The sequence below is a fragment of the Chiloscyllium plagiosum genome, unplaced genomic scaffold (assembly GCF_037043375.1).
Source record: "Chiloscyllium plagiosum isolate Xiang-an unplaced genomic scaffold, Cpla_swu_hap1 HiC_scaffold_16, whole genome shotgun sequence".
NCBI classification, from domain to species: Eukaryota; Metazoa; Chordata; class Chondrichthyes; order Orectolobiformes; family Hemiscylliidae; genus Chiloscyllium; species Chiloscyllium plagiosum.
In genome coordinates this window covers 3,547,890-3,564,601 of record NW_028270154.1, presented here as the reverse complement: position 1 = coordinate 3,564,601, position 16,712 = coordinate 3,547,890, and the positions used below count along the sequence as shown (strand labels likewise).

General features: G+C 45.4%; 1 protein-coding gene and 1 long non-coding RNA gene across 7 annotated transcripts in view; one reads left to right on the top strand and one right to left on the bottom strand.

The window, feature by feature from the left end:
- Positions 1 to 14,316, bottom strand: part of LOC122556417 (protocadherin-1-like) — a 370,067-nt gene extending 355,751 nt beyond the window's left edge. For 4 of the 6 annotated variants that reach the window (XR_006313530.2, XM_043703028.2, XM_087995080.1 and 1 more), the window contains exons 1-2: positions 11,621 to 11,821; positions 7,856 to 10,858 (exon numbers count right to left, since the gene is read on the bottom strand). Coding sequence is in view for 5 of the 6 variants with exons in the window: in XM_043703028.2 (XP_043558963.1) it covers positions 7,856 to 10,858; positions 11,621 to 11,809 (3,192 nt within the window). In the remaining variant the exon portion in view is untranslated. Of the gene's footprint in view, positions 1 to 7,855; positions 10,859 to 11,620; positions 11,822 to 12,995; positions 13,152 to 13,494 lie in introns of those variants that run through there. The other 2 variants (XM_043703030.2, XM_043703029.2) reach the window with 2 other exon arrangements.
- A 490-nt stretch (positions 14,317 to 14,806) lies between these two features.
- LOC148147454 (uncharacterized) overlaps positions 14,807 to 16,712 on the top strand; it is a 70,608-nt gene continuing 68,702 nt past the window's right edge. The window contains exon 1 of the long non-coding RNA XR_015759628.1: positions 14,807 to 14,935. This is a non-coding gene — a long non-coding RNA (uncharacterized LOC148147454). The remainder of the gene's footprint in view (positions 14,936 to 16,712) is intronic.

Here is a 16,712-nt window from a genome sequence, read left to right as displayed (position 1 = left end):
TTGCTTACCAACACATTACAACACATTTAGAGAAAACAAGCCCAGAGCAGCATCAACATATGGACTGGAGTCCACATCATCATTAGCCACTCGCTGTGCAAGCCTGTTAACTGGGACACCCTGGTGGAAATTCAATCATCCCATTTATCAAATCCCATGCAATGGGCCCAGCACATCTACACAGATCCTCACTTATTCTGTACCAACCGCTCCAGATGAAAAATAACCCCTTTAAAATGCCGTTTCCTTTCGAATAATTGATGTTGTGAGGCAAGCATTTTAAGAAGGCATCGATTGGAAGGGAAGTCCTCCAGTTTAAAACAAAACCTTCACAACTTTTTTTATACCAAACAATATACAACTGTTGGAACTTTGTTAGAGCCATTGTTTGGGCCTGAACTAGCCCAATCACCCTCCAGTCTGCTGGGTGTTCCTAGTCAGGCAGAAGGATTGGAAATCAATTTTACACTCTTGGAAGGACTGTTATTCTGAACTCAGTTCTCTATTTTTATAATTTATTGCTGAACTTTTTATTTCCTTATTCATTCCCAGATTATTTTACCTTAAGAATTTGCACTTAAGAATCAGTACCAAAATACCTTGGTATATAAGAGGGGCCCGATGATTTGTAAACTTTCCACTGTATTCATGTGACAATAAAGGTAATTCTAAATTTTATACTGGACATGGAAAGCTGAATTATTGGTTGCCCATCTCTAATTGCTGTTGAACTGAAAAGCTCCCGAAGCCATTTCACAGGACAGTTCAGAGTTTGATCTGGTCTGGAGTCACATGTAGTCACATCAACTGACAGATTTCTTTCCCTGAAGGATATTAGTGAACCGGATAGGTTTTGTTACAACAATAATTACCTGGCCTCCATTTGACTAGATTCTTTCATAATTCCAGGTTTTTTTTAGGAATTGAATTCCAATTTTATCGTCTGCCACAGTTGGGATTCAAGCCCATTCCCCCAGAACATTAGCCTGGATTGCTGGATTATCAGGGGTGTTATCACTACACCACCATCTCCTAGTGAATGATTTGCTTAACCTTTGTATTGGACAGTCAAATAGAAGTCTCGCCACCCAGGCTGACTTGATTTAAACACAGAACACTGTCTGGAGTATCAAATGTGGAACAGAATCCATCTGCCATTAGTTTTTGCTAAAATTCATGCAATTATATAGCACCTTTCACAACCTCAGAAGTCCTAAAGTCCTTTTGAGCCAATGAAGTGCCCTCTGAAAGTGTAGTCAGAATTGCAGTACAGGAAACTTAACAGCTAATTTTGCACATAACCAGCTCCCAAATAATAAGAACAATAGATAGACAGTGTTTATTTTCAGTGTGTTGATTGAGGGATAAATATTGCCCAGGACACCAAAGACAACACCCTCACTACCTTTTAAAATAGTGCCAATGATTCCTTTCATCTTCACATTCTATACAAAAGCAGGTAGTATTTACAGCTGGAAATGTGTTGCTGGAAAAGCGCAGCAGGTCAGGTAGCAACCAGGGAACAGAAGAATCGACGTTTCGGCTTATGCCCGAAACGTCGATTCTCCTGTTCCCTGGATGCTGCCTGACCTGCTGCACTTTTCCAGCAACACATTTCCAGTCTGATCTCCAGCATCTGCAGACCTCACTTTCTCCAGGTAGTATTTACAGTATAGCAGTCCTTCAGTACTGCTCTGGAGTGCAGGCTGAGAACATTGTGCTCAATTCCCGAGCATGGCGTTCAGTATTCTAGGATTACAGTTCCTTACACTCTTCCTCCAGCAAGTAACAATTGCAAGCTTAAAAGTCAGAATCTGTTTCTGGATAAAACGTTTTAACAGTGTCTTGATTAGAAGGTGCAGTACTGGCCACACTCTCAAATGTCACCAGGGATGTTTAATACTTCAATCTGGACAATGACAGAGACCATCTAGCTGCAAAGAACCCAAAGAGTGAGTTGCTGGAGGTGCAACTTTTTTAGGCTTTGCCTTTTAGCTGATTTAACACGACATCGAAACAAGCATTAACACAAATAGGACAATTCACGTATCAGTGATGTTAAGTAGGCTATCGGCTTGGCTCAATAACATGGCTCGCTGTGAGTCAAACAGTACACCACTTCCTCTGGCAGCTCATTCCATACACGTACCACCCTCTGTGTGAAAAAGTTGCCCCTTAGGTCTCTTTTATATCTTTCCCCTCTCACCCTAAACCTATACCCTCTAGTTCTGGACTCTCCCACCCCAGGGAAAAGACTTTTGTCTATTTACCCTATCCATGTCCCTCATGATTTTATAAACCTCTATAAGGTCACCCCTCAGCCTTTGATGGTCCAGGGAAAACAGCCCTATCCTATTCAGCCTCTCCCTATAGCTCAAATCCTCCAACCCTGTCAAAATCCTTGTAAAACCTTTCTGAACACTTTCAAGTTTCACAACATCTTTCTGATAGGAAGGAGACCAGAATTGCACACAATATTCTAAAAGTGGCCTAACCAATGTCCTGTACAGACTCAACATGACCTCCCAACTCCTGTATTCAGTACTCTGACCAATAAAGGAAAACATTCCAAACACCTTCTTCACTATCCTACCTCCCTGCGACTCCACTTTCAAGGAGCTATGAACCTGCACTCCAAGGTCACTTTGTTCAGCAACACTCCCCAGGACCTTACCATTAAGTGTCTAAGTCCAGCTATGATTTGCTTTTCCAAAATGCAGCACCCCACATTTACCTAAGTTAAACTCCATCTGCCACTCCTCAGTCCATTGGTCCATCTGATCAAGATCCTGTTGTACTCTGAGGTAACCTTCTTCACTGTCCACCATACCTCCAACATGGGTGTCACCTGCAAATTTAATAACTATACCTCCTAGTCATTGGTATGAGCCCCATAAGTGGGGATTTAAGAAAATCCCCAATACCTCTTGTCTGTGTAGGCTTCCTCTGGGTGCTCCAATTTCCTCCCACAGTTCAAAGATGCACAGGTTAGGTGGACTGACCGTGCTAAATTACCCAGTAGTGTCCTAGGATGCTTAGGTTATCTGGAATAGTCATTGGAAATGCAGGGTGACAGTGATAGAGTGAGGGATTAATTTGTTTGGGATGTTCCTTATAGGAACAGTATGGACTCAATAGGCTGAATGGTCCGATTCCAACATTGTAGGGATTCAGTGGTATTTATACCTCAAAAGTGCTTCATGGTCATTAAGTACTTTAAGGCATCCTGTGATTATGCCAGGCAGTACAAACATGTATGTGCTTGCAGTACCGACAAGGTATTGAACTGTCAAGATGTGCCAAATCTCAGGTGAGCCATTAAAATGAAGCACTGTCTTTGGAACACAGGAAAACAAGGACACCATTTACAACTGAACCTCTCCCAATCCCCAATGAGATTATGGTTGATGTGTGACCCAAGTCCACTTAACCATCTCTCTTTGTCCCATATCTCGATAGATTTAAGAGACTTACTTTTCACTGGGACCAGTCTTAAAATCATCAATTGATCCAGCATTAATTGCTGTTTGCGGAAGAGAGTTTGAAATTTCTACAGCCCCTTGCATAAATTTAAGTCTTAATTTCACTCTAACCTACTAAATCTGGTGAAAATAAAAGATTTTGGTTACCTCTTGTTCCGATCAATGCTCACAACATTTGCGAGATGTACTCCTGTGATCATAGCTTGCTCTTAGGCTACCATAGCCCAGGGTTTTATTTGCAATGAATTTCATTTTAAAAAACAGCTAAATTTATTATGCCTCGTGAGTTCATCATTCTCTGTTAACAGACTGGTACTACTTCAGTGATGGGCTGAATAATTTCCATTAGGTACTGGGTTTGGCTCAAAATGGTTAATGATGGAATCGAAACAAATACCACTAAAAATGAAACACCATTTAATCGTCCAATGATAATGTTGACATGACGTGTTGTCAGGAGATGTTGTCACGTGTGGCTGGGCAAAGGAGGGTAGTCAAAGATAGCCCAAAGCTGAGTTAGCTGATCAAAGTCCCAAGACACAGGCAGCGTCATTGAAAACTCTCGTTTCCTGCAGTTTTAAAAAGCAGGGGATCAGCAGTATTTGCATACATTATGGCTCAGTTGCTGACTAGAATTGTGTTTATATGTAGAAAATAATATTTCATCCATTTGTACTTGAACATCTGGAGAGACCCCTAAAAAAATCAGAGTCAGCTCATTACCTCAGCATTACAAGCACTAAATTACCAGTCTTTCAAGGACATGGGTGACACCACAACCTGCTGTAAAACACAAGGTAGAGAGTATCAGGTGAGCGATTGCCATCAACTTGCAAGTCTAGCAGTTCTGGGTTTTAACCGCGTCAATCCCCTCAGACTGGGCACTCTTCTCTAACCAGTGTTACACCTCAACAGAAAAACAGAATCAAGCAGCCACCAGCTGAACTCCTCCACAGTCACTATCAAAGGATGGATCTTCAGCTGCTTAATTTCATCTTTGCCAACACAAGTCTGAAAAGCAGAGGAAACACATTCACTTTCTCCAGATGCAAAGACGAGGGAAGAAAAGACTGATCTTTCCAATTTTCTTCAGCAAACTCTTTGGGAAAGCATAGTCACATTTTTTCCCTCCTCCATTTTTGGTTTGGAATCGATTACATTCCCATTATAAACCATCCCATTATAACTATCTTCAAAGTCAAGATGTGACCTTACATCTCAACCCCCCTTCCTCTATGAGAATGAGGAGAAGCCTCTCTTTTCATAACTACATCAACTATCAATTCCCTGTTCCTCCAGTGACGTTCTGATATTATGTTCTAAACTGAAATGTAAATCATACAAGTCAATGACTCCTCCAAACTATCAAATCCCATCTCTCAAAATGGATTGAACCAATTCCTTTTTGAACTTTTAGAACCGAATCAAGGACCCAACAACTTACTCTTAGTTAGTTTCATTTATCTGGTGAACTTATCAGGTTTATTCATTGATAATGAGGTCCCTGCTGAAAATATTGCACAGATCAGTAAGCATGTATCTGCAAAAGGAAGTAACTAGGAGACAGTGCACACAATTCAGTGATAATCAATAGAATACAAATGTAAAAATGTGGAATTCAAAAGAAAATTCTGAAATAATGTGATACTCCAGTCCTCAAGTCTAAGTTGTGATTGAAATTCAAGACGTTCCAGGGATGGGTTTGCAAACTGCAGCCTCTCATTGTTAGTGTAGTCTTCAGCAATTTTTTCTCCCTGGTGCTGAAAACCCATAAGTACCTGATGTCCAGTTCAAAAGAGCTTCAAACAATCTTCCAGCATCTATTTCAAATTCTCACACTTCAAACGATGCCTGTGCAAGGACTGTCAAAAGGTTATTCAAGCACCAAGGTATCACAATTCCCAGTAGGCACTGGAGCAACAATCAAGGATGCAATGACTGGCCAATTTTTCTACTGGTCTGCCCTGAAGTGATGAGACTCAATAACAGTGCCTCCTTTCTGGCCATTGCTGGTAGCTACTCATTCAGATCTCTAGATAAATCTGGTTTCCACCAAATGATCAATCTCCCAGGTCAAATGCTCAAGGGGAACCTGCCTGACCTGTTAAACAGTTTAAGTTACATCCCAAATATCAACAAGATCATTTAATTCCACTCATTGCTACTCCACCTCTTTCCATCATTTGGAAAAACTTGGACACAATTTCTCGAAACCTTCCTATTAGCTGATCTCCAGCTCATTTGAAAGTGTAGTCCATCACTTTGAGCACTGCTGACCAACCTTTTCTCCCTGTCTTTCATCATATTGAATTTATTTTCACTGATGAGCAAAGGCTACCATTGACTAGGTCAGAATTTATTGCTGCGAATCTGGAGTCTCATGTACCGAAGAAGATAAGGATCAGATTTCCTTCCATAAAGAGCATTAGTGAACCGGATAGTGAGCCAGTAGAGAACCTACTCCTCCTCACTTTTGTCTTTCTGACAAAGTCTTTAATCAGCTCTTCTACCACCATCGGATCTTGTAATCTACTTTTTCCCCATTCCTACAAATTTCCTTCAGAATATTTAACACACCGTCTCAAAGTGTTAACTGTCGCTCACAGATATCCTACAGGGCTGTTACTCAGACTCACTGTCTATAGGTTTAAATCCTACCCCAGAGACAGGTACAACAATGTTCACACTGATGTTTTAGCACAGCACTGGAGGTTTTGTGCTGATGGAAGTGGCATGCTTTGGAAGAGAGTTTAAGCTGAGCCTGTAGCTGCTCCCTCACTCAGGTGGATAGAACAAATCCCATTGCCCAGCTTTCAAAGCCTTCTCATTTTTATGATTTCTCCTGCTGCCTGTGCCAATGCTTATCCCTCAACCAACATCACAGAAAACAAACACAAAAATGACTGGTCATTATCACATGGCAATTTGTGGAACCTTGCTGTGCACAAATTTATTTTCCGTAATTTAAATGCAGATTAACAGTACACCTTGGCATACTTTGTTGATATCTTGATGGGTTGCAAAGGATGTTCAAGCAAATGCAAATTTAGCTGTTCTTTATTTTTATATTGTGGTTGAAAAGCTACATATGGCATCAGGTATTATACTTCACTCAGAACATCATTAAGAAACTCACTCTTTTTCATATTACATTTACAGATTGAATTACTGGTTAAGATAGTCAAAGCAATAGATTATTAGAGCTGAGGAGAGATTGAGCCTACGCACTGGTATGATGTTGGGCAATTGACTACCGTACACTATAAACCCACACTCCAGGCTAATGCATCAGCACTGATATTACAGGCACTTAATACATAGCAACATCATCAGCAACTATCTAATACCATTGGTTTAGGCAAGATTCCAAATTCAGTCACTACATTATACAGCTATTGTACTAAAGGGTTACGTACTAATGAAAGTATAATTTAGTACTGTCACAGGGAGTATCTATATTATGAGATAAATAACACAGTAACAGGAATGTTAAACTGATCTGTACCACCACCAGAAGGAGACTGTTGAAATTTCAAAAAAATCTGGTGTTCTACAAGGCACTTAACAAAATGATATTGTCTGCGGTGAAATCTGATCAGCCAGTTTTTGAAAGAAATTGAATCTGCAGCATTATATCTTCCTGCCCGCAGAAACAAAATTAGTTGAAATGCTATTCTTAAAAAAATAGTGTTGATTCAGCTTCTTTGCTTTTGGTTAAAATGACAGAACTGGATGCTGACAAAACCCTGCTCCATTTTAAAAATAAAACACAATTCAACCTTTAAACACTGCATTTGCCTTGCTGTTTTTTTTCACACAGAGAACTGATTTTACAAAAGGTACATTACAGAAGCGCTAAGAAGGTCACATATTTATGAATGAGAAAAGGCCACATACGTATTGAAAGAAAAATCTGTTTACCGAGTTGCCTGGGATCAGTTTAAAGCTCCATGTTCCAGCCAGAATCTACATAATCAAACTTCAGCCATTTGATTCAAAATTATTATTTTCGCAAAATCATTTCATTACCAACAAACACAATGAAGTTGCAGATTAGAAATGGGATGATTCCATAAGCTTTGCATGCTTATGTTAAGAACACATTGTTCACCTAAGCATTGATATTACATAAATGGAACCCAAATAAATAGAAACTAGATTTATATTACATTGAGAACATCACATACAGACTTTATTTATGAAATTGTGCACCAATGGAGCCACATTCCTTGAAAAAATAAAAATTTGATATTTCAAAAGAAACTTACAGAAGAGTTTAAATATCACTTAATACACAGTCAGGCCTATCCCAGCTGAAAGCATTGATTAAAAAGGACTCAGTGTGGACAAGTGGCATTTGTAAGCATGCCTACCTGCTTGTTGTACTTTGGAGGATTGGTCTTGTAACTGTAATCAGAGTACTGGTCTGAGCCAGTCGAGTTGTTGTCCCCAGTCCCAACGAAGGTGTTGGTCGCTGGAAGGTCTTGTACAACCTGGTGCTTCTTGCCAGCAGTGGGTGACTGTGGGTGCAGTTGAATGGATGGCAGTGGAGAGTTTGACCTGTAGTGCCTTCCAAGATCAGGGCTCCCTGGATTACAGTTGAGTGGTAGATGAATCCTAGGACTGTCACTGCTGGATTCATTGATCAAGTTGAACTGTAGTCCCCTCTGGGTTCCAGTCTCCTCATCCTCCAGTGGTTTGGTAGGTTTTGGGGGTTTGCTCTTCTTGATTTTGTGCTTAGTGTTTTTATTGGTCTGTTTTGGAGCATACAGATCCTTGTTTTCTTTCTTACCAGCCTGATAGCCACTTTTGGCTTCCTTCTGCCTGCAGTAACGAATCAACACCACAATCACAATCACCAGTATGACGGCAATAATCCCAGCGATCACTCCGAACAAGACATTGCTTCGCTGCTTACTTTTTTCATACTCAGGATCTCCTGCGATGTCCACGTCAAGTGGTGTGTTGAGACTGTGGCCTACCAAAGCCTCCACTTGGCTGACATTTCCCATCGTATCATTGACATAAATGTGCACTAGTGCAGTAGCAAAGCGAGATGGTGTACCTCCATCCTTCACCCTGACCACAAGCCGATGCAAGCCGTAATGTCTCCGTGAAATTTCCTTGTCCAACAATATGATTCCGTCGTGAGAGATATGGAACAGGCCAAAGGGATTTCCGCTTACAATACTGTATGTCAAGTTGGCATTGGTTCCAATGTCCATGTCTTCAGCCTTTACCTGTTCCACTGATGTCCCTATATGAGCGAGAGGGTTGACATGCTGGAAGGAGGAATTGGAAGGTTGGGTGATGAAGGGAGTGTTGTCATTTTCATCTAAAACATTGATGGTGACACTGACATAAGCTGACCTGGGAGGGGTCCCACCATCTATTGCCTTCAGTTGAAAGGTGTACGTACTTTGACGTTCTCGGTCAAAGGAGACGCGGGAAAGAATAGTGCCCGTGCCATTTTGTATCTCAAACTCACCATTGTCTGGATCCACAAAGAGAGATATTTGGGAATTCATGTCCTTATCCGCATCTGACACAGTGACCATGCCAACTGGACTGGATGGAGGGAGATTTTCTCGCACTGAGAAACTGTAGCTATTCAGCATGAATTTTGGGTCATTATCATTTTCGTCCAGAACACTGACCACCACTGTGGCTGTCCCTTTAAGGCTGGGGGTGCCTTTGTCTGCTGCAGCCACCTTGAACTCGTAATGCTCCTGCTGCTCACGGTCAAGAATGGCATTGACCCGAATCTCTCCTGTGTCTGGGTTGATGTCAAATAAGCCCTGGATGGAATGGTCTGGGTGTATAGAGTAGATCAGCTCAGCGTTGCTGCCACTGTCAGCATCTGTTGCTTGCACTTTGACGATGGGAATGTACGGCTGGTTGTTTTCATGGATGGAGACACGGATAACATTCTGCGTGAAGATTGGAGGGTTGTCATTCACATCCACCACCTGCACTTTCAGAGTGTTGCTGCTGGAGAGCGGTGGGTTACCAGAATCCACTGCCACAATCTCAATCAGGTAATCCTGGACGGACTCGTAATCCAGCGGGGTGGTTGTCTGCAGGAAGAATTTCTTCTTCCTCTCACTGCTGGACTCACTGGCTGGTTTCAACTGAAAGGGGACATCCCCAGCAACAATGCATGTGACTGCGGCATTCTCACCTTCATCTCGGTCTGAAACCTGGACCAGGGCCACCGGAGAATCAACGGGCACATCCTCATCGATGTTGGCAACCCCATCCTTGTGGGTGACCAGGCCGATGCCACGGATCTCAATGGTGGGGGCGTTATCGTTCTTGTCCCTGACGGTGATGGTCACTGCCGCCCTGTCCTGTTTGGGGATGGGAGCCTTGTCTCGGGCATGGACAAAGAATCTGAACTGACTGATCTGCTCCCGGTCCACTGCTCCCTGCACTGTGATCCAGCCGCTGGTCTTGTCCAGCCTGAGCAAGCGGCGGGCACTCTCGGCAGCCTGGGCAAAGGTGTACTCGATCTGGGAATTGTCACCCAGATCAAGGTCATTTGCCCTCACCTGAAGGATGGAGGTGCCCACCGGGCTGTTCTCTTCCACCGTGCCTTCATAGGAGGACCTCTCAAACTTGGGGGCGTTGTCATTGATGTCCAGCACAGTGATGCGAAGGATGGCAGTGCTGGCCCTTGAGGGTTTACCCCCATCCACTACTCGGATGGTCAGGTCATAGGTGTCCCGCTGCTCTCTGTCCAAGCGGCCAGTCACTATCAGCTGGGGCAGCTTCTCACCGTGTTCCTCAGCCACCTGCAAGCTGAACAACCCATGGGCTTCGCTGCCAAGAAGCTCATAGCTAGCCACTCCATTAGTGCCAGCATCACGGTCGGTGGCAGTGGGGATGTTAACGATAGTACCTGCTGTGGTGTGCTCTGGGATAGAGATGGAAATGACCGGGGAGCTAAAACTGGGGGTGTTGTCGTTGATATCCAGAATATGAATCTTGCCTTCCATCAGTATCGGCACCGAGTTGTACAGAGTGTTGGTCACTGAGATCTCAAACTCTAAGAAACATTGCAGCGGTGTCTCACAGTTCATCCCCTCCCTGTCTATGGGGATCTCAGTGGTGTACAGGTTCCCCCCTGTCTCATCCACTCGCAGGTATGGTTTGCCGATCTCCAGCTTGAACAGTCTGTTGTTCTTGTCCAGCCCCAGGGTCTCGCCTGGATTCCCGATCAGGGTATTTGGAGGCTGCTCCTCCTGCAGGGAAAATTTCACCACGCTTTGTGCCCAGCAAGGGGGCACGGGCCACAGTAAGAACAGGAGAGAGAGGAGCCTTGCTACCCTCGGAACGTGGATGAGATCCATCACCTTCAACAAATACTGTCTGATCTGTGTAGGGAGAGATTGCAAATCAGGAATAAAGTGAACACTTCAAATAAAAACATACATATACGAATATATTTGTCCATTAAGATACAAATGCGGACATTCTGATTACATCCTGTCAAACGACGCATTTTAAAGAGGTTTCAGTCAGTCCTATCGATACTGTCATTAAGTTTGAACACTGAGTTATATTGTAGCATCAGGAACCCCCTATTTCCCAACTGCACGACTCTCACGGCTTCGTAAACAAGCTGTAAAATACTGGAGACCAGGCACAACGCAGATTGTTCCTGAGTCTGTCCTTTAACATTCTGCAATGCACACTCACAGAAACAGACACACACACACACATATATACACATACACACAGATACAGACCCATACAGAAACACAGAGACAGATGCACACACACTCACAAAAACAGACAAATATGCACACACACAGACTGAGACAGACACACAGAGTAATAGAGAGACAGAGACACACAAATAAAAAGACTCAAAGAAACACAGATACAGAGAGAGAGAGACACGGTCACACAGAGACAATCACACATATTGAGAGGGACACAGTCATACAGAGAGACACGACACACAGAGAAAGACATACACAGAAACACAGATAGGGAGAGGGACAGACACACAGATATACAAAGGGAGAGGCACACATACACACACACACAGAGAGACAGAGACAGGCAGCGGGCAGTTATTCCCTTGCATTCAGACACAGTCTCACTGCTGGCGCTAGCGAGTGCACACTCACAGAGAAACCAGGAGGCAACAACGCTTCAGTCTCTGAGGGTAAATCTTCCCGGAGGGTGTTGGAGGGTCGGAGCTGACGGAGGGTTGATGGACAGTGTAAGTGTGTGTGTGTGTGTGGGTGGGGGGGGTGTGAGTGAGCCTGGGAGCCGGGCAGAGCAGCGACCCTCTGGGAGGTTGGCCACAGGTACATTCCCTGGCCAGGGTTAGGGATGGACTCCGGAAGGTTCACTCCCCGCGGCTTGGGAAACCGGGTAGATGGTACCTCCCCCCCACCGCCGTGAGAGGGGGGCAGCTCCCCGCACGTCCCCCCTCCCCCTCCCCCTCACCAGTCCGAGGTTTCACAGTCACACCTCGCGATCCCCAACTTATACCGTACAGTCACCCACCCCCAACAGCCCGACCCCCACACTCCCAAACCCACACTCCCACCCCCAACAGCCCGACCCCCACACTCCCAAACCCACACTCCCACCCCCAACAGCCCGACCCCCACACTCCCAAACCCACACTCCCACCCCCAACAGCCCGACCCCCACACTCCCAAACCCACACTCCCACCCCCAACAGCCCGACCCCCACACTCCCAAACCCACACTCCCACCCCCAACAGCCCGACCCCCACACTCCCAAACCCACACTCCCACCCCTACAGCCCGACCCCACACTCCCAAACCCACACTCCCACCCCCAACAGCCCGACCCCCACACTCCCAAACCCACACTCCCACCCCCAACAGCCCGACCCCCACACCCCAACATCCCGACCCCACACTCCCACCATCACAGCCTGACCCCACACTCCCAAACCCACACCCCAACAGCCCGACCCCACACTCCCAAACCCACACTCCCACCCCCACAGCCTGACCCACACTCCCACACCCCCACCCTCACCCCCCACAATCCCACCCCCAAAAGCCCGACCCCCACACTCCCCCGCCCACACCCCCACACTCCCATCCCCACAGCCCGACCCCAAAAGCCCCGAACTCCCACACTCCCCCACCCACAGCCCGACCCCCCACACTTCCATCCCCACAGCCTCCACAACTGCCCCCATCTGTACAGACGGAACCCCCGCTCGCCAACACAGCCCCCAGTCCCAGGACATCGCTCTGACCCCCCTCCCCCTGCTCTGACTCCCTGATCCCCCAGCCCCAGCCTGTGTGAGCCGCCGGTATCGCTCCCCGACAAACCCCCTTTGCTGCCGGAGCGACTCAGTAACTGAAGCCCAGCTCCGGCTGCTCTCCCTCAGCAACACCCTCTCCTCCTCCTCCCGGACTAAGGCTGGATCCAAACATTCCCAGGTCATTTACTTTCAAAAGCAAGGCGATTTCCAAAAGGGGAGCCGCACCAACCTGTCCCCTGCCTCTTACCTCGGCAACTGAGTGGGTTCCCACATCAGCGCAGCCCCTGTGTCTCTACGAGTTTGCTTCTCTCTCTCTCTCCACACACACACACACTCCCTCTCTCTCACATTCTCTCTCTCTCTCTCTGCCTTCTAGTGAAACTGAGTCACTGTCCGCGCTGCGCGTCACATACACATTCTCTCTCTAACTCAGCCCCATCCAGAGGGAGGGAGGGGTATGTGTATGAGAGAGGGGGGGGGGGGGGGGGGGATGATTCAGTGAATCTTCCACACTTGTTTTCAGTAATAAACTATCTTCCTCTCTATATATTTACACACAGAGAGACAAAAACCCGCGGGGAGCGCCGCATCTCTCTTAAAATGAAAAAAACCTACATGCTGATGAACCTCTGACACTGATTCAAATGAACAAGATTAGGCTCTTTTTAAGAAAAAAATATACGTATTTGTACAATTACAGAAAGATAGCAGCAACACATGATTTGGAGACAGAAATCTAGTCTTACCGCATTCCAGCGAATTCTCACTAGATGATAGTTTCACCCACGTCCACTTTCCGCATTTCAGAGAGAAACCCCCCCGGCCGTTCCAGTGTGAGGAGAGAAACAGCGGCGGCTATATTACCCTGGTTTCTGACTGTCTGTCTCAGTGTAACCTGATGGAGTAGAGTCAGGGATCTGCCTCCAAACATTGCCAAAGGGAAGATTCCTGCTCGCTGGTTTCTCCCTGCCTTGAGAGGTTTCCGTGTGTGTGTGTGTGTGAGAGAGAGAGAGAGAGTGAGTGAGTGTGAGGGATCTCTCTCTCTCTCTCTGCCTCTGAATGCCTTCTGGTGTTTATAGAGCGCCGGTCGCTACCTGTTGCCCGTGTTAGACAGGGGGCTGCGTTTTAACGAGAGAGGGCGCCATCTACAGACAGAGCTGCAGGACTCAGAAACCTCGGCAGGAATTCTACAAGTTTCTCACCACAGAATGTAACTTTTCTAAATGGAATTGCAAGTACTTATTCTGTTTGCAAAAAAAAATAAAGACCGCTGCTTTACATTGCGCTGGAGTTTTCTTCCCCTCACTATTCTGCTATTTGATATTTAGTTTTCAACTTTTGTTTGGGGGGAGAATGTAGAACATAGAACAATACAGTGCAGAACAGGCCCCTCGCCCTCGGTGTCCTGCTCCTCGGATGCTGCCTGAACTGCTGTGCTTTTCCAGCACCACTAATCCAGAATCTGGTTTCCAGCATCTGCAGTCATTGTTTTTACCTCGATGTTGCGCCGACCTGTGAACTAATCTCAGCTCGTCCCCCTACACTATCCCAAAATCATCCATGTGCTTATCTAAGGATTGTTTAAATCTCCCTAATGTGGCTGAGTTGACTACATTAGCAGGTAGGGCATTCCACACCCTTACCGCTCTCTGAGTAAAGAAGGATATTTAAAGGTTAGATGTTTTTACGGTTATAAAGAAATTGGATTTGTAAATTAAGCAGTCTTTCAGTAACACCTTCCCCCCACACACACACCCACCCCAAACCCTTTTCCGAATAACTGAAAGCAGGCAGCGAGAGTTGCTAGTCGGCCAGGGGAGCCATCGCAGGCTGGTTCCCTGCTCTCGGCTGAAGCCACTGCAGCTTTTGGGAAGCGGTTGCGAGTTGGATCAGTGCCGTCCGTGCTTGCTGTCTGAGGTAGGCACTCCCTCTGCCTGTTTGATCCCGGAATCTGCGGTGTGTGTGTGTGCACCAAGCGCCTGTACTTCTCCAGTGAACCACGGGGAGGGCTGCGAGGAATCCGAGTCTGCAGAGACAGGGGACTGGAGGATTTTAAACCTCCTCCACTTCTAGCTCCAGAAAAACAAAATAACCCTTACAATAAAACAAAACTGCAAATTTGGCGTGTGTAAATGGAGTAATGGTAATAAATGATTTCAGAAGAAAAAAATGCTTCTCAGCAATAAGGTAAAGTAGATTTTATTTTTTTTTCATGGGATGTGGATATTTCTGTCACCATCAGCAGTCTCTCCACCTCCCCCCCCCCCCCCCATAACCATTTGTTACTGTCCAGCCCCTGCGTGAGGAGGGTTAAACTGCTTTTTCTCCACCTTCTCCGTTGGTTGCAATAAGGTTAATATTTTTTGTAAACGCAGAAAGAAGAACTTCGGATGCTTTGAGCCAGAAACAAAACAGAAATTGCTGGAAAAGCTCAGCAGGTCTGGCAGCATCTGTGGAGAGAAATCAGAGTTAATCTTTCCGATCGAGAGTTCCGACCCGAAACGTTGATTTTTCCAGCAATTTCTCTCAGTATGTTTTAAGTAACGTTCGCAGGACATGGACGCAGCAGGTTAAAGCAACATTTACTGTCCATCTCTAATTGGATGCTTCGCTTTGGATCTGAAGTCACATGGAGGCAGATTGCCTTCCCTCAAGGACAGTAGTGAACTAGATGGACATGTTCCCAACAACTGACAATGTCATTATTCGAGTCTTAGTGCTTTGTTGAAGTTACAAGGATGTTACCCAGACTGGAGGGTTTGAGTCCTACGGAGGGCTTTATTTTCTGGAGCATAGAAGATGGAGGGATGACCTTATAGAGGATTGTAAAATCATGAGGGACCCAGAAAAGGTGAATAACCAAGATTTTTTTTCCAAGGTAGGGGAGTCCACAACTGGCAAAAGCAAGTGAGACAAGTTCATTTTATGACTTGGTCAGTATGGATGGTTAGATTCCTTACAGTGTGGAAACAGGCCCTTCAGCCCAACCAGTCCACACCGACCCTCCAAAGAGTAACCCACCCAGATCCATTTTCCTCTGACTAAAGCACCTAACACTCTGGGCAATTTAGCATAGCCTATTCACCTAACCTGCATAGCTTTGGACTGTGAGGGGAAACCAGAGCACCCAGAGGAAACCCACACAAACACGGGGAGAATGTGCAAACTCTACACAGACAGTTGCCCCTGGTGCTGTGAGGTAGCAGTACCAACCACTGAGCCACTGGGCTACCCAATGGCTTGGACTGAAGGGTTATGCTGTATGACTCTATGATGGTATAAATTTCATCATCTGTCATGTTTATATATTATCAAGTCTCTAGATTACTAGGTGAGCAACAATGCCACGAGACCATTACCTCAACCTTGATGAGAGCCAATTCCTTATGGCTGTCTTTCTTCTAGACACAAGTGAAATTATGTTTTAAAAAGAACCAAAATTTAGACTTGTCTTTCCTGAACCAACAGTGAGTTTATTAATGACTACATTACTAATGCAGCACACACACACACACTGGACTGAAATAAGAAGTGAGTCTATCTATCAAGACCAGATAGATGATTATTATGGCAGTTGGACTGGAGGTTACTGCTAGTGGTAATGTCGGTAGTTGATCGTATGATTTCATGATGCTTAGTTTTGCAGATTGGTGAGATTCTGTAGTTCTATTTCCTTTTGACCATGATTGAATTCCAGCATTCAGGATGAGAAAGGGTCCTTTGGTGTCCGGTTCCCTTTTGTCTGGCTGCTAGCAACTAACTACTAACTATCAGAATGATTTGGAGATGCTGGTGTTGGACCGGGGTGTACAAAGTTAAAAATCACACAATCCCAGGCTACAGTCCAACAGGTTTAATTGGAAGCACTAGCTTTTGGAGCGACGCTCCTTCACCAGGTGGTTGTGTGAAGGAGCGTCACTCCGAAAGCTAGTGCTTCCAATTAAACCTGTTAGACTATAACCTG